Source organism: Durio zibethinus, chromosome 25 (genome assembly GCF_047325235.1).
Source record: "Durio zibethinus cultivar Kanyao isolate XHJ-2024 chromosome 25, ASM4732523v1, whole genome shotgun sequence".
In the NCBI taxonomy this organism is placed as follows: Eukaryota; Viridiplantae; Streptophyta; class Magnoliopsida; order Malvales; family Malvaceae; genus Durio; species Durio zibethinus.
The window spans coordinates 9,016,058-9,037,787 of record NC_143186.1 but is presented as its reverse complement, the minus strand read 5'-3'; the positions used below and the strand labels follow the sequence as shown (position 1 = coordinate 9,037,787).

Genomic DNA, 21,730 nt, shown 5'->3' with positions numbered 1-21,730 from the left:
AGAGAGAACCATACAACTAATTGAACTAGTACTACAAGAGGTAAAGGCTTTATCTAGTCAAATATTCCTCTTTCATTTCATAATCTTAACACTTACTATTACATTTCATACCTTTCTCCTAGTAAGAAGGATATAGATCGATTTGCCCTTTTAGCATCGAATGCGATTACATTTCTCTATCAATATCCTCGAAGCGCTAGCACGCTGACCAATAATAAGCTTGGTTTTTGCTGTTAACATCAAAGTCACCAATAATAAGCTTGGTTTTTGCTGTTAACATCAAAGTCGCAGTAAAGTAAATGTATAAATATATATATGGTACAAAGGAAATAACAGTTTCAAAATAAAAAAAAAAAAATTACAGATATTATGATTTGAATCAAATATTTGTTAATGTCATCTTTTAAGAATGGTTTTACGACTATTTGAGCTAAACTATATATATATATATATATATTTGACTTGTCCGGAAAAACGAGCTTCCTCGTATAGTTAAAATCATGATCTTCGTAATAAATGTAACATATATGCTTTCAAGTCAGTCCAATTATCTAACCATAGTTTTTTCGACTTCTTTTTCTCTTTTAACTTCTTCCTTTATCCCATATATATTTATTCTCCCGTTGCTTGGGAAAAATACTCAAGTGTTTCCTTATTAAGCAATGAACCTAGTTGTTGGGGAATGAGTTGAACGAAGTCATTGATCTCTTGATTCATTCACTCTGTCCAACTTCAGTTATATCCATGAGAAATTATACTATCAAACTATTTTATTATCAACATATAGATGAGATTTTGATGTACATATTAGAAGGGTGAATTTTCTACTTTATTCATTGGTAAAAGAAATGAAAAAGAAAAGACTAAAGTTTTATCAAATTAATAAGGGCAGTTAGGATTCAGAGTTTATCTTAAGAGTAGAGTCCAGTAAGTTTGGAATTTAAATGCAGCTCTTTTCCTTATACTCAAATTGCGATATCCTTTCTGCCAAAACAATACAGGCAGTTATAACCCATGAAATGAAATGAAAGACTTACTATGAGTCTATGACTCTTTTTTTCTTATACTTCTATATGCGAATAAAGTTCATTCGAGAACAATCAATTTGAAAGCAATTGTTATAACAGCACCAACATTAGCTTGGTTAGAGAACTCTCACAAAACTAGAAAAAGATAAAAAAAGCGTCGCCTTCTTCGGACTTCCCATTAATAGTAATCCATTGGATATACAACCTATAACACTAACATATATATTAACCAGTAATATAAGGCAAATACATAAGATTTGCCATAGCCTCTTGCAGCCAGTCATCCTCGTCCAGCTTGATCTGCAAAGCAACAAAAAAAAAAAATGACCCGACATCATTGCCTGAAGTGTGAACTAATTCCATTCAAATGGTAAATAATTGAATCTTTTCTGACATGCATGAGATGATCATGTCAACAACTATACATGTCAAAATTTATATCTAATTGCCAATAGTAGTGTAGCCATGTTGGTAGAGGATTCTCGATTTCAGTGACCGTTCAAATTCGGGTGGTTTCAAGTACCAAAAAAATCATAACTAATTAAATAATTATGCATTAATATATATGAAGAAAGATAGTGAGAAATTAAGTACCTGGACAGCATCACAGCAATACAAATTTTTGTCATTGAGTGAATTGTCATCTTCCTTTTTCATTACTATTTCTTCTTCGCAGAGTTCAGTGTTCCTTGCAAATCTTCCCCGGACTCTAACTCTTCTGTCAGCTAGGGTCTTCCGGCAAGCATACTGTTGATATATATATATATAAGCAATGAAATAGAGTCAGTGGCTGCACATTCGTTTTGTATATAATAACTGAAAACAGAAATGAAAAGGAAAAGACCTTAATAGTCTTGTTAAAGTTCCTCTGATTTCTCTTCTTTAAGTATCTTAGAATTCTGTCTTTCCTTTCTTCTACTGAATACCGCCCAACTTTAAGATTGTTGTCTTCCATAGCCGGCTGCATTCGATTGCCATGAATTCCCTGTCAAAAAGAATGTAAAGATAACAAAATTATGTTTACCCAAAACCCATTCATGTAAGCTAATAATTTTTCATACCTCTAATTATTCCTTTAAAAATTTTCATAAAATTGTACAAAACCAGCATGCAATGCAGAAAAGCAAGAAAAAAAAGTTTATTTATACCCAATTTTCTCCCAAAGTTGGATGAGCCGACTTGAAATCCTGATGAACAAATCCACTGCATTCCTCTCCAAACTCACAGACATCTTGTAACTGGCATCTGCTACCAAAATTTTGAATGGTTCCAATGTCATAGAACCCTGCAACGTTATTGTCATGAGGCAATGCTGTTGGGACAGCCAAGTCTGATGAAATCCCAATTAGCTCTGGAAACAATGCTGCTGGAACTGGAGGTGTTAAATTAGATTCTTGTTGAAAAACATCAAGTCCTCCGTTGTCTAAAAACATTGGAAAACTATTTTCTTCACCCCATGTTGCACCAGGAATTGCACCACCAGCAATAGAGTTTTCTTGGGAAATTAGCAATGGATTTGGAAACTGAGAAAAATCATTGGAAAATGAGTAGAACTGGGGAATGGAAGCCATTGAAACAGAGAACAAAAAAGAATAGGAAAGCTGGTTGAAAGGGAATTAATTAAATGCGGGGTGAGATTTTTGGACTTTTGATTTTGAGTCACTTAATGCTTTTAAGGCTTCCTATATATATAGTCATTGTGAAAGCGTACTGATTTTTTCTTGCAAGTTGCACTCAGATATTATTAGCAACTCAAGCAGCTTGGAAAGATAATAGTAACTAACTAATTCTTATGTTTTTAATAACGAATAACAAATAATTTGTCATTTTATTATGATTTGATATTTTGTCTGAGTTTTGGACAAAATTAATGGAATCGTACATCAAATTTTGCCATCATACTTTTTTTTGTCTGAGTTTTGGACAAAATTAATGGAGTAGTACATATAAAGTCACTTTGCTTTAATAAATTGACAGGTAAAAACATTAAAAAGAAAATGATTTAATAAAATAAATAAAGAAATTAAACCAAATCAAGGTATTTCATATTTAAAAAATTGAATCCAAATGAAAAAAAAAAAAAGTTACAAATGAACCAAATCAAATTGGAATTTTTTTTATTCATTTGGTTTCTTAGTTTTTTTTTTTTTTTTTTTTTTCTAAGAGGGCTTTTAATTAAATTTGAAATGAATCTTTTGTCTTACTTAGCTTGTTTGGATTTTAAAGGGAAAAAGTTTTGAATATCATGTATACATGATACAGTTAAAAAGAATTTGAATTAAAAAAAGTTCATTAATTACTCAATTCTATTCAAATTTAGACTAATTTAAAATCTTAATCAACATTTTGAAATCAAATATAAAAATTCATCCATTTCTTTTTCTTATTACTGCAATATTTTCCAGTTCATTGATCACCTCCATTTTATTTATGGAATCCAATTAGTAGTAATAGCGTATAGAAATGGTAGCAATTGGTACCATACGGTGTATTTGCTAACAAGAAAAAGTAATGGGTATTGTTATGAACCTTATTATCTTCAATAAAATATTTATGCTGGCTTAGCAGAAAAATAAAAAATAAAATAAAAAAAATTTGAACTTAACAAGTTTGTGTAAAAAAATACATACATCTACAATTAAGTCAAGTGATCAAGGGTGATTATCTATATTTTTTTGTCTACTTAAATTATGTATCCAAATATTATTTAGGTCCAACAAAGCCAAATTTGAATGGAAGACGCAAAGATCTTCCGCACCTCAATTATGTCATTTGTGTTGTTCATGTCTATATGTGGACAAAATCAAATGAAATAGCAATTATTACCAAATAAACAAAAACTGGCTAGAAATCAATTATATCCGATTGTGATTGTTGATATCCCATTTTATTTGAAGTCATTTTAAAAATTTTGGATTAATTTAGATTGGACAATTCTTTATAGTACTCATTTATTCAAGTTAATTTTAATCCAGGATTAGTGTTAAATTCAGCTTTCATATTTGTTTGTGCCAAGCTCCGACGTAAAGGTATTTCTAAAAGGATAAAAAATTAAAGGAAAGCGGTTAGATGCAAAGGTAAGAAATGTTTCTTGCATTTATACTTCCACATGTAAATCAGAGATCAGAATGAAAGAGGTTGGAAAGAGAGAAAAGTAAATGATCAAGACAAGATAGAACTTGAGATAATAATGCCTAAATACCTAAATTTATAGATGAAAGGTAGGGGACCAATAGGGGATAACAATAACGTGGATGAACTGATATGGTATTGAGTGTGTTAGATTTGCACAAATGTCTGAAATGCCCCTAGCTATCTGCCAAGGGCCCCTAATAAAGAAAAAGACCATTATACCTTTTGGACCACTAAATGCCCTTAACATTATGTCCTCTCACCAAGCAGTCTGAATATCGGACTGTTAGGTGTGTAGTTAATTCATTTCATATAGGTTGGTTGGCTTAAAAAAAGCCACGTGAAATCCAATCTCTTATAGTCAAGGTCGGCACAAAGGTCAGCATCAAGGGACAATTTGCCTTTTACTACTACCCAAGGTGCTGCTAGTTGGGTCAACCTCGTGTGAGTCAGATCTTGGCATGTGTTTTGGATTGAATGCATGGCTAATTTGAAAGTTACCGAAGTGTCATTATTTGAGATAACCCAAGTTTAGGATGGGAGCTCGTTTGATCGGTGTGAAACTTAAACGTTTTTTTCAAAAGTTGAAATTTGAATCTTTCTTTTGAATTTTGTTAGTGAACCGACCATCATTTCACTAGGGTGGTTCGACCTGAGAAGCCATTTGATCTGGTCGGTTTGACCAAGTCTAGCAATTTAAGTCGCATTAAATGAGGAGAAAAGTAGTTTAAGTGGTAAAATTTAGAGTGGGGAAGGCAAAAAGATGTCTTCCAATGGTGCTCTAACATGTGGCATAATCTGATATGTCTATCTGATTTAAGGCGCAATTATATAAAGGGTTGTTGGGACCTTCATTTTTTATTTTTCTATTTTTTTGCTCTCCATCCAATCTAAAGTTTCAACCTTAAAAGCTTTTCTTCTTTTTGAGCTTATTGTTCTCGTCCTTTTATTCATTCTCTCCATTTTTCTTGATACGTTTTTTTTCATTATGTTTTTTAGTTTAAGTTCTAGAGAGGTCAAGAGTTTCAAGGTAAAGCTTAGGGGCGGTCAACTCCGGTAAGATGATGACAACTTAATCCACTAATCTTTAAAGGTCAAGACTATCAGAATAGCACTTACTAGCTCAACCTCATGTCCAAGGAAAGGTAGCAATAGAACGATGAAAATGCCAGGCAAGAGGAGAGCGGTACTTGAACTCGAAAAAGCTATGTATTCAAATAGATTTTGATTTGGAGAATCCACCTTATTTCCCTATCTTTGAAGTCGATTCGTCCTTTATGGTCTACCTTTTTTCATTTTTGGCTATTTGCCCCTTTTAAGGTCTAATCTCATTAACTTTTTTCTTTTACTCTCTCACCTATAAATGCTCTCTTTGTCTCTTTTATTCCTCGTTGGTCAACTCTTGATGACATTACCTCCTCTCCCAAAAGGTCTCTTTCTCCCCCTTCTTTTCTCGAGGTCATAATGTTCTCAACCACTACTCTGTCTTAAAATCTTACTTCTGCTTAGAAGCCTAAGTCTTCTAGTGCTGAAAACTCTAACGACAATGAATGTTCCAAAGTGGAGTAGGAAGAAAAAGGTACCCTCACTCGAAAAAGTGATGGTGAAGAAGGGAGTTCTTCAAAATAAGATAAGTTGGTTGAGGTTCCTATATATACTCCATAGAACCTCAATATAGTCCCCAACAATGTAATGAGGGAACTAAAAGGTAGGGCCAATCCCAATGACTATCCTAATATGTGTTTAGCTCATCATGTTCGTGCTCTGGTGATGAACTTTCATTTTTTCAAGAAGGGGTATAGCATATTAATGTCGAACTCCTCATATCAGGTCACCGATAAACTAAAGCCTCATCGGCTCTAAGTGTATTAGGATTCGTTCATGGTCGATATGAGATTCCAACTTCATTCTTTATTTGCTTCAATTTTTAATTCTTATAATTTAACTCTCACTCAGCTCACCCCTAACTTAATATGGTACATAGTAGTGTAGACACCCATATGTGTCTGGGTCAAATAATATGTATTATTATTATTATTATCATCATCATCATCATTATCATCATCATTATTATCAGTATTATAATTATTTTTTATTACCATTACTATTATTATTTTTTTATATTGTTATTTTCTTTCTTTTTTTCTTAATCTGTGATTGAATAAGGAAATCAAACCAATCAAACAAGGGGATTTTGACTATATATAAAATCAAGAATCAAATCAGACATCTTGTTAAATCTAAGCCTAAAATCATATTTGACTAGAATCTAATCCCAAGATTCAAGCCTGGATTAATTCTCTTAGAGCCTTAAAGTTAGCACTGCGACTGGCTATAAATTTACCACAAAATTACAAAACAATTCACGAGTTAATTTTTAGAAAAGAAGGGTGAATTTTTAAAGATAAGTTAATTATTTGGAGAAAATATTTCCAGATTTAGGGTTTCTAACAGTGGATTTTTTGGATAAATTTTTCAGGGTTTGAATTTCTAGATTTTGATTTGAAGTTTGAAAATCTAGGTTTAGATTTAAGCTTTTGAAAAATTTTTGGAAAAATCTGGGTCTAGGTTTAAATTTCTAAAAAATTTCTAGAAAAATCTAAGTTTGGATTGAATGTTTGAATTTTTCATTGAATTTTTTGGCGGGTTCCTATGATATTTTCTAGAAACTAGAAAATTACCTAGTTTTTGATGGTTTGTTCTTGGTCTTTTAGATAAAAGAATGAAGGAATTTTGAGCTAGACAGAGAGAGGTCAAAAGGATTCTAAAAAGAGCCTGAAGGGCTTAGCTTTTATAATATGTTAAAACGATACCGTTCTAAATGTCCTAGATTCGCACATCAACCTTTTGACCCGCGCACGACCCGCATGTTTGACTCAATCTGATTGAAGGTTTTTTTTCTATTTTTTTATTTTTATTTTATTTTTTAGCTTTTTTCTTATTTTATTTTATTGTTTTTAAATTAAGTAATTTATTGCTTTTAATTTTTTTTGTAAAATTCCTTTTATTATTCTATTTTAAAAAAAAACAATAATAAAAAAACTCTTTTAAATACATTCATAAATCTTACCAAACTATTGGATGATTTTTTAAAAATTTTATAAATTCTACCTAACTATTGATTAGAGGATTTTATAAAAATTTTATAGATTCTACCTAACTATTGAAAAATCTCATAAATCAATTTTATAAAAAATATTACTAATAAAATATCTTTTCGATCCTACCAAACTATTGGCAGATTTAATACATTTTCTAAAAATAAATTTACAATAAAATTTCAAAAAACTATTGAAAAATCTGCATCAAAGTAAATCTTACCAAACTATTGGAAGATTTTACTAATTATTTTCTTGAATAAAAATATATTAATTAATCCAACAACAGAGCCTTTTCAAGGTAGGTCACTAGTATTCATGAATACTCTTAAGGTGAGAAAATTATCTTAAATTGCTATCAAATTATTGGAGTAATCTTAAGATCAATTTTCAATAGTAAATATTTTGGTAAATTACAAACATGATTAAAGTTTGGATAATTTAAAGTCAAATCGGTACCATCCTTTGAATGGGTACTGTAAGGGTGTTATAACCTTATTCATGAGTAACTGCACTCCCAAATCTAAAATCTGGTTTTATGGACTAAAATATACTATTTAAAGATACTTAAGTCAATTTTGGGATTCTTTTTTAAATAGGATAGATTCAATCAGGTGGTCAATCACACCTAAACAAAAAAATATTGTGACGACTCCTTTAAATCATGTCTAGTGGTAGGTTTACGGATTTATACGTTATGATAAGTAGGTTTTATTATTTTTTGTCAATACTTTGATATTATTCTCTATTTCCTTTTATTCAAGGATATTTTTATTAAAAAATACTCTAGTGATAGGATGTGGTACTATGTTACAGCTTGACCTAGTAAAAAGCTATTTGTTGATTGCCTAAGCTCTATAAAAAATTGAAAGCCGCACTTTCTCCATCTTAAAACACAAAAAGAAAATAAGGATGACAAGACCAAGGTCGGGGTCGAGGCCTAAGAGATAATAAATGAGCCTAACAAGTTTATAGATGTGCCTGCTGCTCTCTTCATCTTTAACCTATCAAATTAAGATAAAATAATAGAGTATACCCATAGGGGGAGCTCATCATAATGCCTATAAGCTAACCATCTCTGAAATAGTAAATGAGATGAAGTACTGAGGTATGTGTGAGCTAACATCATAGGATCTTTTTTTTCGTATGATATTTTATCTAACTTTTAGCTCGATTTTGCAAAGATATTTTCTAATAAGAACTTCAACTTCTCCCTCTTTCAACATGAGCTTAGGCTTAAAAAGCCCAAAGTAATAAAATTCAGCTCGATGCCCTTTTTAAGGAGGAATAAAGTAATCAACCCAACAGTAGGTTAGCCACCATGGTCCTCAGCTCAGCATCCTCCTACCACTAAGAAACACAAAACCACTGCACATAGAAAGCTCTCCTCAGTAGCCTTCCCTCATGTGCAGAAGCTGAAAACCAAGGCTTTCTCTTTTACTTTGGAGAATCTGGAGTCCAAGGTGTTAAGGCCCAACTCAAAAAAGGTTTGTACAAGCCTATAATACATTTTAGTTGATAACCTAATCGAGAACTTAGACGTGGCCAAGAGGTTCTATGAAGTCATAAACCCTTCCACTGATGAATATTGTTTAACTTTAGCTCAACTCTTTCATTACTCTATTTTTTATATTGCTAAGTTTGAATTCATTTTATGCAATCTATCAAAAAATCCCTCTTACACCCGTTGACAACATTAGCTAAGCCCTTCACTATGCTTATCTAGCCATGGCCCACCTGCTAAAGGTCAAGAAAAATATGGCCATCCTAAGTGATGAACACCAGAAAAGATCAAATGCCTTGTGCAACATGAAGTCCAGCCTCAACAAATCTCATAAGAAAGAGGCCACGTAAAGAAAAAAGATCAACAAGCTTATGGCTAAGTTGAAGAGTGTCTATATCGATAAAGCTTCAACAAAGTACATGAAAAAATAGGTTAAGTTGAAACTTAGCGATACCCAAGCTAAAATAGCTAGGCTAAGGTCCAAACTCGATGCTAGAGAGAAAGAGAAATAAGAGTTGAAAAAAAATCGTTGAAGAGTTTAAAGCCTACGACAAATTCTTCAAGCTTAAGGTGAAGTTCTCCAAGGAGAATGAACTTAACATTTTTGAGCTAGCAAAAGATGAAGTGTAATTCAAATTTGCCATCTTTAATGTTGATATCTTTGATATTGACTTGAACAATATCAGATTAAGTCCTCCTTCAAATCAGTCAAACAAGGAAGATAGAGAGAGAAAAGCTAAAGATGATGCACTGAATGTCGAGCTCAAGGCTATTTTAGGTGCCAAGGTCATGGGGGTACAACTAAGGATAAACAAGTCGATGTCACTGTTGCTACTACTAGGGATATTGATGTTGCTACCATTGCTACTAATGTTTAAGGCTTCTTTTCTTTATTCTTTTTGTTAACTTTTGTAAATTTTTGTTTAAGTGTGAAGTCAGGTTTTTGTTATGACCTCAAGGAAAAATCACTCTATACAACTTTTGCCAATGACAATTCTTTTTATACTGACCTGATCATTAAATGATAAATTTATAATATTTTCTTTCAAAAGTTTCAGTTTAATTTTATTTAGTTTAAATTTTCCAAGTTTGAGCTCAAACAACCACTTACAAAATGGCTTCATTATTTAAATACTATGCAATTAGCTCAGACAATTTAGAATAGTTGATTTAATTGAAGTAATTTGAAGTTTCAACACAGCTTGAGTGAACTTAAGATTCACCTAAAGTCTTAGGTCGAGTTTCAGTAAGTCAATTTATTTTTGAGTCCAAGAATTAAGACGAACGTTATCATGTTTTGAACTTAAGTTTCAGGTTAAACATATCAGGTCAGAAACATTGTTTTAGAACTGAGCAATGAATATGATCATCAGAACTTTATTGGCTTTTGGATTATAAGTATAAGCTCGATTTAATCCGAGCTATTGATAACATACTTTCAAATTATTTGTAATCCATGTTCTCGGCAAGTAATTATCATTCATGTCATGTAATATATAAGTCATGTCATGGATGACCTCCTTAACTACATATGATCCTTTCTAGGTCAAAGCTAGCTTGTCACCTTGATCACCCTAAGGCTTTAACCTTTTTAAGTACCAAGTTACCCTTCTTAATATTTTTATGTTGGACTTTTTTATTGTAATAGTTGGATACTCTCTACTATAAGCCGTTATTTTTGTTAAGGCCATGTCTCTCTATTCTTTAAATAGATCTAGGTTGGTTCTTAGGGCTTTTTCAGTTCCTTCCTCTGACCCTAACTTAACTTTCAAGCTCGAGAGACTGACCTCAATAGGCACTACATCTTCTATCCTAAATGCTAGGTGAAATAGGGTTTTTCTTGTGGAAACCTTAATGGTCATTCTTAGAACCCATAAAACCCTAAGGAGTTCATCGACCCACCTTCTCTTTGCCTCGTCTAATTTTTTTTCAAAGCCTCTAATATTATCTTATTTGCAATCTCAGCTTATCTGGTGGACTGAGAGTAGGCAATTGACATAAATCTTAAGTTGATGTGAAGGTTTAAACACCATTTTTTGAATCTTGAATTTTTGAATTATTTGTCATTATCCATGACTATGGACCGAAATAAGTTAAACCTATAGACTATATTCTTCCACATAAATTTTTTTACTTTGGCCTCTATTGTAGTGGCTTGGGCCTCATTTTCAAGCCAGTTCATGAAATAGTCTACTGCTACTAGAACAAAGCTTCCCTGGCCTATGATTAGGGTGAATGGTCCGAGGACATCCATTTCCCACTGTATGAAGGGCTAAAAGCTAATAATAAAGATAAGCTCAATCAATAAAAGATGTTGTATATGAGAGAACCTCTAGCATTTGTCATATCTTTTCACCAGGTCAGTCGTATTCCTTCTGATAATGGGTTAGTAGTAGCCCTCCTTGAACATTTTATAGGCAAATGATCGAGGTTCGAGGTAGTTCCCACATATCTTTTCATGGATTTCCCTCAAAATGTAATTCGTTTCTTCATTATCTATTCATCTCAAATAAAATAGGCTAAAATACCTTCTATACAGTTTTTCATTAATCATCGTGTATCAAAAAGCTCTTCTCATTAATTTTTTAGCTCATACCCTATCCTTGGGTAGTTTTCCCATAGTTAAGTATATCTTGATTAAAGTCATCCAAGTTTTGTTTTCCTCGATATATCCTACGACCTTCTCATCGGTATTTTTTTATAACAATTTTGCCACTAGAACTAGGTCTGAACTCTTTGTCATTATTCTTAAGTTGAGTTTGGACGATGAGTCTACTAGTGAATTTTTTAACCTTGGTATTTTTTCCCACCTTAACTTTTTAAAAACTGGCAATGAGGGCTAGTGCTTTATCCAAATATCTCTAGATTCTTTTTTTTCGGGCTTCAAACTAATCATTTGTCTAACCAACCACTATTTAAAAATCACTATATGCAGTTATATACTAAACATTAAGCTTAGCTACTAGTCCTAAACTAACTATCAGTGCTTCACATTAAGTCTCATTGGTGGATGCCTTGAATCTAAACTTCAGGGCATACTAATACTACAAGCCTTTTGGGCTTATCAAATGAGGCCGGTTCTGCCACTATGACTTATGGTCGATCCATTAACAAAAAGTTTTCACATTTTTTTCCTGTAGCTTTCTTATTCTCTTCAGGCTATTTATTAGAGTGGGTCGACATGAGCTCTCCAATAAAGTCTGCCAATACTTAGGACTTCAAGGCTAATCTTGGGAGTATTTGTAGGTTAAATTCACTAAGCTCTATCACCTACTTAATTAATCTTCTTAACAGTTCTAACTTTTGCAAAACCTGCCTCAGTGGTTGGTTAATTAGTATGTGGATCATGTGGGCTAAAAAATATGACCTAAGTTTTTTGGCCAATGTAACAATCGTATAGGCTAATTTTTCTATCTTGCTATAGTTTATCTTAGACCCCATTAGTACCTTACTCATAAAGCAAATCGACCTTTACCTCTTTTCTTCTTCACTGACCAAGATCAAGCTGATGGCCTGGTCTGTGGTAGTTAGATACAAGTACAAGCTCTCGTTGAACTTTAACTTAAAATAATGGGTGGAGAGGATAGAAACTCTTTAAGTTCATCAAACACTATCTGACATTTAAGAGTCCACCTGAAATTGAAGATATTTATGAAAATTTTTAAAAATGATAGACATTGTTCTACCAACCTGGACATGAACCTACTCAAGAGGGCTATTATTCAAGTTAACATCTATATTTCTTTTACCAAAGTTAGTTTTTTCATATCTAAGATTCCTTGAACCTATTTTGAGTTCACCTTTATCCCATTTTTGTTGATCATATAGCCAAAAAATTTACCCGACGTGACTCTAAATGTGCACTTACTTGGGTTAAGCCTCATATTATATTTTTTCAAGGTATTAAAAGTTTTTTGGAGGTGTGTTCGACCAAGCTCTTACTATTGACTATCATATCATCCACATTTACTTTCATATTGTGACTAATCTTATTTTAGAAAACCTTATTAACCAGCCTTTAATATGTCGCCCATACATTTTTTAAGCTAAAATGTATCATTTTGTAATAGTAAAAACCCTTTTCAATGATGAAATCCATTTTTCTCATATCTTTCAATATTTTAATTTGATTATAGTTAGAATAGACATCCATAAAGCTAAAGAGGCCATGCTTGGCACTATCATTCACTAGTCGATCCATGTTAGGGAGAGAAAAATCATCTTTTGGGCATGCTTTATTAAGGTTGGTCAAGCCAACACACATCTTTTATTTTTCACTGTGCTTTTTAACCATGACTACTTTGATTATCCATTCATATAGTAAACCTTTATGATGAAACATGCTTGCAATAATCTATGAATCTCTTTTTCGATAGCCTTTTGTCTTTTTAGGGCAAAGGTTCTCTTCTTTTTCGAAACTGGTTTCATGTCCAGGTTGGTGTGCAACCTATGGATCACTACCTCAATATTAATTTTATGCATATCAGACAATGTCCATGCTAACAAATTGGTGTTATTTCTCAAAAGTTGAATTAATTGTTCTTTATATTCAAGTTTAGTTTCGATCTAAATGTTTTTTTTTTAAGATTTTTTCCCAAAATGATATAGACAAAACATCTTTCATTGGCTCCGATTGATTTTTGCCTAGATCAAGTCTTTGGTCAATTATTTCTTTCTATTAAGTCAAGTCAAAACTATTTTTTGTGAAAACAAATCCCGACGTGACAGTTAGTATGTTATTATTGATAAGTGGTCAAAACATTTAATTGAATAAAATGTGTTTCTCATTTTAATTTTTGTTTTGACGAACATGTTAGCTCAGTCCAATTGACATGTAAATATTTATGTTGGTTTAAAAGCTCAATCACCTTCAAAGCCAATTTAGAAGTTCAAAAAATGAAACAAAAAGTGTATCTTCTATTGGAGCTTAAAAGCTCAAAATAGCTTAAGAATGTGCTTTTGTCAGGTCAATTTTATATCATAGGTTCTTACTCCTATTTGCTTCTCTTCAATTTTTGTTACTTGTCTTTCTTCTTCAACATTCTTAGTCTCTACTGAACTATCATCCTACTTTTTAATCATTCTTTTCATTATCGTGACATAACACTATCATGCCGTGGACTTGTCTTCCCTTACATTTTCAACCCCCTAAAGCATTGAAAACTTTACTTTTAAATGGAGAGCTGAGCTTATAAGCTGCATAACAAATTGGCTAGATCAACCCAATATCATATTATAGGTAGATGTGATATCTACTATCATAAATTCTATGATCGAGGTGACTATTTTTGGTTTCACCTCTAAAAAGATCGATTGTCTGATAGTCCTTTTCACTAGTACATATTTGTTCCTAAATCTTACTAGAGTTGTGATGATTGGTTATAACTAATTTTCCTTAATTTCCATCTTTTTCATAGTGGCGGGGTATATGACATTAGTCAAACTTTCATTATCGAATAGGATCCTCTTGCCCATATAATTATACACCACAACTATGATCACTATAGTATCATCATGGGCATGTTGAATTTCTTTCAAATCTTTCAAATTGAATAAAATTGATTTGTCTTATCAATTTTTTTCTTTCTTTGCTGAAGAGTTGATGGCCATGATCAAACTTGGGTTGGATTTTTTTTTGGCTGAGTTTGAGCTCCCTCCAGTGATCACATTAATTACTCCAATAATTGGCATGTTATTATCAGCTTAGATTTATTCCTACCTTTGATCATTTCCTCGAACTTCTTTCCTGGTCTACATTCCCTACCCTTTGTGGGCTCTCTTTGATCCCATTTGTAGTTTGATCTATTTTGTCCTCCTCTTTATTAGTCTACAAACTTGCTTAGTTAATCTCTTTTGATCAGAGCTTTAATCTTATTTTTGAGGTTGACACAGTCCTCAATGTTGTGACCTATGTCTTTGTGAAAAATGTACCTTTTGGTAAGATCTCTCCTCGTATTTTATCTTAGTGGCTTTGGTCATCTGAGCTTTGGGTTCATCTCAATTTGCTTCAAAATCCTCTCTCGAGAGGTATTCAATATGGTATAGCTTCTTTCTCCACTAGGGCTCCTGACTCTATGTTGTCTCCCTCTTAGAAGAGGATCATAAAATCATAACTTTTTTTTTATCGAAGAAGAAAGACAAACCTCTTTAATCTCGACCACTGAAAAGGGAGATAAGTCTCTCTCACCTTAGCTATTTCTCATTGTAGCTTCAGCATTTATGTATTTTTCAACTATAAGTAGGACGTTAGCCAAATTCTTAGGTGGCTCTAATGATAAGGTCAGCTTTAGGTGGTACTCTTTGTCATTGAGTCCACTTGTTAGGGTGGCTACAATGGCCATTTGTTCTAGGTTTTTCACTTGTAAGGCTTTCACATTAAAACATTGACATAATTATTTAAAAATTCATTATAACCTTAGTAAATTGACATTAGCCTTAACGTTGTCTTCTTCTCACAAATTAGGATGGAAATAAGTGACTAAGCTCTTTAAATGTCATGATCAACCTTGATTTTAGATCGTTGTACCATGAGCAAGTTGTACCTTTAAAAGTAGTAACAAGGCCTTTACACATCAAAGCTTCATTTGCACCTTGCATCATCGTGTTAGTTTTATAAAGTTTCAGATGATCAAAGGGGTCAGAAATACCATCATAAGTTTCTAAAGTAGGCATTTTAAATCCCTTTGGAGGCATAGCTCTGTCGATCTTTTCAATGAAAGCTGACATCTTAAAAAATTTAAGCTCATCCTTATAAACCACTACCTTTGCCTTTAGCTCTTTCTCCATAACTTGCATCCAAGTTTCTAAGTCTTTGTTCAGCTGGGATTTTTGGTTAATTTGTTTTGATTTTAAGTCATGGTGTATATTGAGTTATGACTAAAGTAGTTGTGAACTAGAGTATCATGCTCTTCTTTTTTGGAAGCCGAAGAGGTTTCCACCTCTTCATAGCTTGGTTGCTTTTTCATAACTTATCAGTTAAGGGTAACTAGGTCAGGTACCTTCAAAGCCTGTGATGGGGTTATAGTCTGTAGCATCTGTTTAAAAGCTTGTATCTGCTCAGTCAAAGCCTAAAACTGCTCCATAGTCAGACCAACCTGTTATTAGGTAGGTCGGTCCTAGTGTTGGCTATTATGGGTTTTCGTTCCAGCCAAGACGATCGTCTTTCCTTCCTCAAAAATTTTCTTCCTATATGGCATTGTCTTATGCTCAGCTAATGAATAGAAAACTCTCTTACCTAGTGTGCCAAATGTTTACCGAGCTTCAACATAAAGGTATTCTTGAAAGGACAAAAAACTAAAAAATAGTAACTAGATGCAAAGGCACAGAGTGTTCCCTGTATTTTCACTCCAATGCACAAGTCTGAGATCAAAATGAAATAGGTCAGAATGAGAGAAAAGTAAGAGATCAAGACAATATGGAACTAAGGATAATAATGCCTGAATGCCTATATTTATATATGAGAGGTAGGGGGTCAATGGGGGATAATAATGATGTGGCACTAAGCATGTCAAGCCGACCTGACATGCTAAGTAGACAAAAATGTCCAAAATGCGCTTGACTGTCTGTCAGGGACCCCTAATAAAGAAAAAAATTATTATACCCTTTAGATCACTAAATGTCCCCAATAATATTCATGATTAAATTTTAATTAAGCCAAATTTAACATCTACATGCAAAACTTAACTAATTAAATCATTAGTGGCATGAAGAATTTCCATTTAGATTAAATTTGATTGGACCGTAATAATAATAAGTTGAAGGTTTAATTGAATATGAAATAAAAATATAGGAGGAACTCAATTGCACACTTGACCTGAGTTAAAGGGCATTTTCTAACTTTATGCATGTCTCACTTTTTTTGCGTGTGAAATTATGCCTTTCTCTTTTCTTTTTTTATTTTTTTCTCTTTCCCTCACCATTTTTGTTTGCACAAAATTTTATTTCGAGGAAGAGGGAATTTGAAAATGGAAGGAAAAGTGAGTTTTATGTTCATCAGTAGCTTGATCAAAGTGAAAGGGAAAGGGGACCCCAAATAAAGGGCCAGCATGAGATTACTATTCCTTATACTGTTAAAGCTGTACACCACAAAATAGTACTAATGCTCTAGCCTACTTATATAGCCACAGAATCTAACACATGGCTTGTAAGATTTTGCTTTCAAATTCAAGTACATCAAAATATCCCATATCCCCAACCCGTCAATTTTTTTTTTAATTTCTTTAACCTCTTTAAACCTTTTAAAGCAATAGCCCATGAAGTAAATTGGCATATCTATCTCTTCTCAAATCTGAATAAGGTAAAAATTTTACATTCTTTTTTGTTGGTATTATGGAATGAACTACTAAGTACCATTCGCTCTTTTATACCTAATATATATATATATATATATATAGAGAAGATTAAGATTCCTCAAACAAGCTCTTATTGAGATGCTTTTGAGACGACAAGTTGTTGGATGGAACATGTCCTATTGATCATTCACCAATACAATTTTGAGAGGGAGAAAGGTTCTCGTTGAGTTCCATGTGCTTGAATTAAAGCTCTCTGATCACTGTAAATTCTTTTACTTATCTCTTTTCCTTAGTTTTGTGCAAAAATTCCTACTGACAAGTGCTGTTTAAGTGTTGGAAAATTAAACGCAATTGAGAATGGAACACAAATTGTAAGAAAATTTAGTAACTTTGTGTAGAAGAGGACAAAAACTAATATAATTTGGTAGGAAAAAAAGATGAAAAGTTCAAGGGAAAAAAAAAAAACCTTTTGCTTGATGTTTGTTTAGTAGAAGAGGACCAAAACTAAGATAATTGATTTTATTTGAATAAATCTGTCATTTTTCTCCTAACTTTGTGTAGTTGTAGAAAAATGTAAATTCATGTGTTTTCTTCTTTTCTCCTATTTCTTCCCTTTTATCAAAAGAGGGAATATAATGCTTTCTAGCTTTTTTGCTTCCACCTTTTTCATTCCCTCCTATATATCCAATTAAGGCAGCATAAATTTCAGGTACTAAAAAAAAGAAGCAATATATAGTTACTCTTGTCTCCATTGCAGCAGGGAAGAAATGTTCTATCCACACTGTGAACATGATTATATATATTATTGGCAGATGTCACTTTCACCCTGGATGCTGAAAAATAACAAAGTTCCGAAATTTTGGCACCAATGAAAATGATCATCATTATCTAAAAACCAGGTTGGCCTGTCCAAAACATCACAAGGCCCTGGAGAATTTTGACAGGACTTCCATATCAAATTCGTATTGTTCAATTGTTGATTACCCTTTTGGAGAAACCTGAAAGTGTATTAATTTATACCCTTTAGTTATTAGAATTGAAAGGGTTATTCTTTGTTTTTCTGTTTTTGCTTTTTCGAACTTTATTCCTGAAGTTGAAGCTTTGTTATGAATTTGAAAGGGTATCTGGTTCAACATGATCTATCGCAAAAGGTATTTATTATCTTAAAAATGATTCCTAACTACCTTTCCTTATCTTATTTTCCATTAAACCCTGTATAAATGCAACGCTGAGCATAAGGGAGAAATTATTATGTAGGTCTTTTTATCGTCTCAATTATACTTACAACCAGTGCAAATTTGACACCTCGAAAACTGTCACTTGAGTATATACGTATTCAGACATTTTTCATTAGCATGACTCAAAATACATCCAAATGACTATTTCAATTGCCAATTGCTATTTTTTACGTGCTCTCGTAGTAAAATATTGAGTTTTTAATTTTAATAATTAAAGTTTAAATCTTTGATAATTTTAAATATACAAAAAATAATAAACTACGTAGATGCATCTTGATTTGTCTGATTTATCATTGATATAACGATCTATACAATAATTTCTCGAGTAAGGGTAATCTAGAAAATGCCTCTTACGCAAATATTATCTTGGGCTGGCCTAGTTGCCTGACAAAGGGAGAATTTAGTTAGAGGCAATGGAAGATGTAGAGGCATAGTAAGTATCAGGTACCTCTGGCTCTGATAAACCTTCCCTATCCCATCACTCAACTTAGCAGCAGCCGAAATTGAGATTATATTTCCCACTTGCATTGCATCTACTAACAACGGTTCTCCCCCCAAATCACTTGTTTTCGTCTAAACCTTTGTTAGTGCTTCTTTGGAAATGACTACTTGGATCTATCCTCCCATTATCATGCTTCTTTGGACTCTAGTGTAGGCCAATTATTCTTGGTAATTGAAACAAAAAAATTTTTGGCAAGATTTCTTTTGCTTTTAACTTCGAAGAATTGTCTTTCAATGTAAGGACAATTGTCTAGTTAAATGTATTGTCTCTTTGCATAAAATAATAAAAAAAAATTTTAATAATGCCGTTATTACATACTTAAAACATTGATCAGCAAAACTATTTTTATAAATGAAATCCTTGTTTGAAAATAAATTAAAAAAAATTATAACTTGCAATTATTAGAATTTAAATTTTGAATCTGTTAAATTTTACATGTTAAACATGCATAAACCTGGGTTTAACAAAGTCCTTTTTAACCCACTATAAAAATAACTTTAAGACAACAAGCCCTTGGTTATAAAGGAACAAAGTTGGCAAAATATTCAATTTCAAAACTTCAAAGTGCAGTCAACCACTACAGCAATTTTGATCTTTGGCTACCTACTTTATAACAGTACTGTTAAAAGTCTTTTTATTAGCTGCACTCCTTTTACAATTTTATTAACAGAACTTTTATCAATTTGGCTGTACCATAGGAATTTTTTTTAATTTTAATAGTATTTTGAATTAAATACAGCTGAGATTGCATACACTGAGAGTGACTAAGCCTTTGCCATTGACGTTAAATGTAAGGAAAAAAAAAAAAAGTGCAATTGAAAGTTTAAATGGCATCACGTTTTAAGTTTTTGTTACATAAAAATGTATGCTACACCAAATAAATGTAGCTAAAATTTAAATTTGTAGAACAATTATTACACTACAATTAATCAATTATAATTTAAAATTATATAAAATTCATCATAATACTACGTGAAACTCAAAATATTTATAAATGATGAACCTTACACAATTTTTTATTGTTGTTAAATAATTACAAAATTAAAATAAAAAAATTACAAATGAAATGCTCACGAGTTAATTGCAACATTACCTTTTTTTTTTTCCTTTTGATCCTAAATATTTATTTGTACACCAAAAAAAAGTCTTAGATAGGTCTTGAAAAAGGTGGCGATCAGAAAATGAATTTTTAAGATGACAATGAGGTCTGTAAGCTTGCAGCCTCAAAATGACAAGATATAATACTTTCTTTTTGCTTAGATATTATATATATCTTGAATTAACTCCAAATGGTATCTGGTCCAACAAACTCATGTTGGTGCATGTTGCTCAGAGTGAATCTTAGCTGATTTTTATAGCATATGACCACTACAGCACTTTTTCCTTTTATTATTTCAATTTCTTCAATTTTTACTCTTTAGAAAATATTCTATGTTCTATATATAGTACACTTCTTTCATTTCTCTTACCAAGTTGAGAGATTCTTGTTCAAAGATTTGTCATGCTTTTCATCTACATCTTCACTTCTCTTTATTTCGATCAGGTTACCTTTGCCTCCTCCCTGTTCTTAATGAGAAAGATGTGTTCAAACTAGAAGACGATTAAGATACTATACCAATAACTTAATCCAACTGATTTATATAATCGCTTTAGGTGGCATATGATAGATTTAAAATTTAAATTCCAATAACTATAATAATTTTCCCTTTCCTCATACTCCTCTTTTATACCAAAAAAAATACTTTATTAGGCACCCAACAATTTGTTTGGAGAATATGGTGACATCAACTAAACTCAATAAAAATCAAAGATTATAGTTAATAATTAAGTTTTATATACAAGTACTCAAATTAATTCTAAAGCTAAATACTACTCGAGAATCTAATGTTTATAAAATTTTTCATTTTAGGATCTAATGTTTATTTTTAATTGAGAATAATTGATAAAATAAACCAAAAAATGCAGAACCGTAAATTTTAACTTATAATAAATGAATTTTCTGAAAAAAAAAAAAAAAGGGCTAAATCTACCTAAATAAAGAAAATTTGATAACTCTTGGCACCATGAGTTTTATAATTTGTGATCAATTTTCCTCAATTAATCAAAGTTAAGAAGCTGAAATCCTAAATTCTTCAAAAATAAAATGTTAGATTATGAAATGATAATTTTTACAAATGTTAAATCCTAAAATAAGTATTTAGCCACATTTAAAAGCTAATAGCTGTCACCTTCAGAGATAAGGTCTAAGGTTTGAATCCATTTTTCCTTCTAGATTTTTCTCATATGCATCGAGAAAAAAAAAAAAGTTAAATTGTTTCCCGAATTCACATGTGCTCTATGTCCCTTTTGTATGTGCATGTGACCATGTACAAGGAGAAAACAAAGTTAGCAATGAAGAAGAGGGCACACCAAAAGAATCCACAGCATGCTTTTGAGTGGTAGTACACAAAAATGCAGGAAAGCAGATATATGCCAGTCACAGTCTTGAGATATATATAAACATGAATATATGCAAGAATCTGTGAAGATATTGTGAAATGATGTCCAAAGACTTAAATAGTGAGTTTGAAAGAAAATCTCATTTTACTTTACACTCTTTTTTTCTTTGCTCCAATAAGATTACTTTCGAATATGGGCAAACAAAGGATCTCCAAAGGTATTAGCTAATTTTGAGAGTCTTCTAGGATATGTTTGAATACATCGCTTATATATTGACGGCAAAAATTTGAGGGCAAAACTAAGAATTCAAAGCAAATAATATATGTTACATGGATGTAATAATGTATTACCAATAGATCTATCCATGGGATCTATCATGGATTGAGTTGAATTGGATTAAATCTTATTCGCTTTAAAAAATTTTCAAATCGTACAACTTATTAAAATTGATTTTTTTATAAAATATTTCAAATTTTTTATTAATTTTAAATATTTTAA

At 31.9% G+C, this 21,730-nt stretch overlaps 1 protein-coding gene across 1 annotated transcript; it reads right to left on the bottom strand.

Moving 5' to 3' along the window:
* Nucleotides 1-924: 924 nt before the first annotated feature.
* ASML2 (activator of spomin::LUC2) lies at nucleotides 925-2,701 on the bottom strand. Its single transcript, XM_022862361.2, has 4 exons — nucleotides 2,177-2,701; nucleotides 1,873-2,013; nucleotides 1,623-1,775; nucleotides 925-1,328 (listed from the first exon to the last, which is right to left on the bottom strand). The coding sequence occupies exons 1-4, from the start codon at nucleotides 2,597-2,599 to the stop codon at nucleotides 1,254-1,256; spliced, it is 792 nt and encodes a 263-aa protein (XP_022718096.2). The 5' UTR covers nucleotides 2,600-2,701; the 3' UTR covers nucleotides 925-1,253.
* Between the last annotated feature and the right edge of the window lie 19,029 nt (nucleotides 2,702-21,730).

Coding starts and splice junctions, on each gene's coding strand:
- ASML2 (XM_022862361.2), bottom strand. CDS start 2,599: ATGGCTTCCATTCCCCAGTTCTACTCATTTTCCAATGATTTTTCTCAG. Junction 2,014..2,176: donor CAACTTTGGGAGAAAATTGG/GTATAAATAAAC, acceptor TCTTTTTGACAG/GGAATTCATGGCAATCGAAT. Junction 1,329..1,622: donor ATTGCTGTGATGCTGTCCAG/GTACTTAATTTC, acceptor GTTGCTTTGCAG/ATCAAGCTGGACGAGGATGA.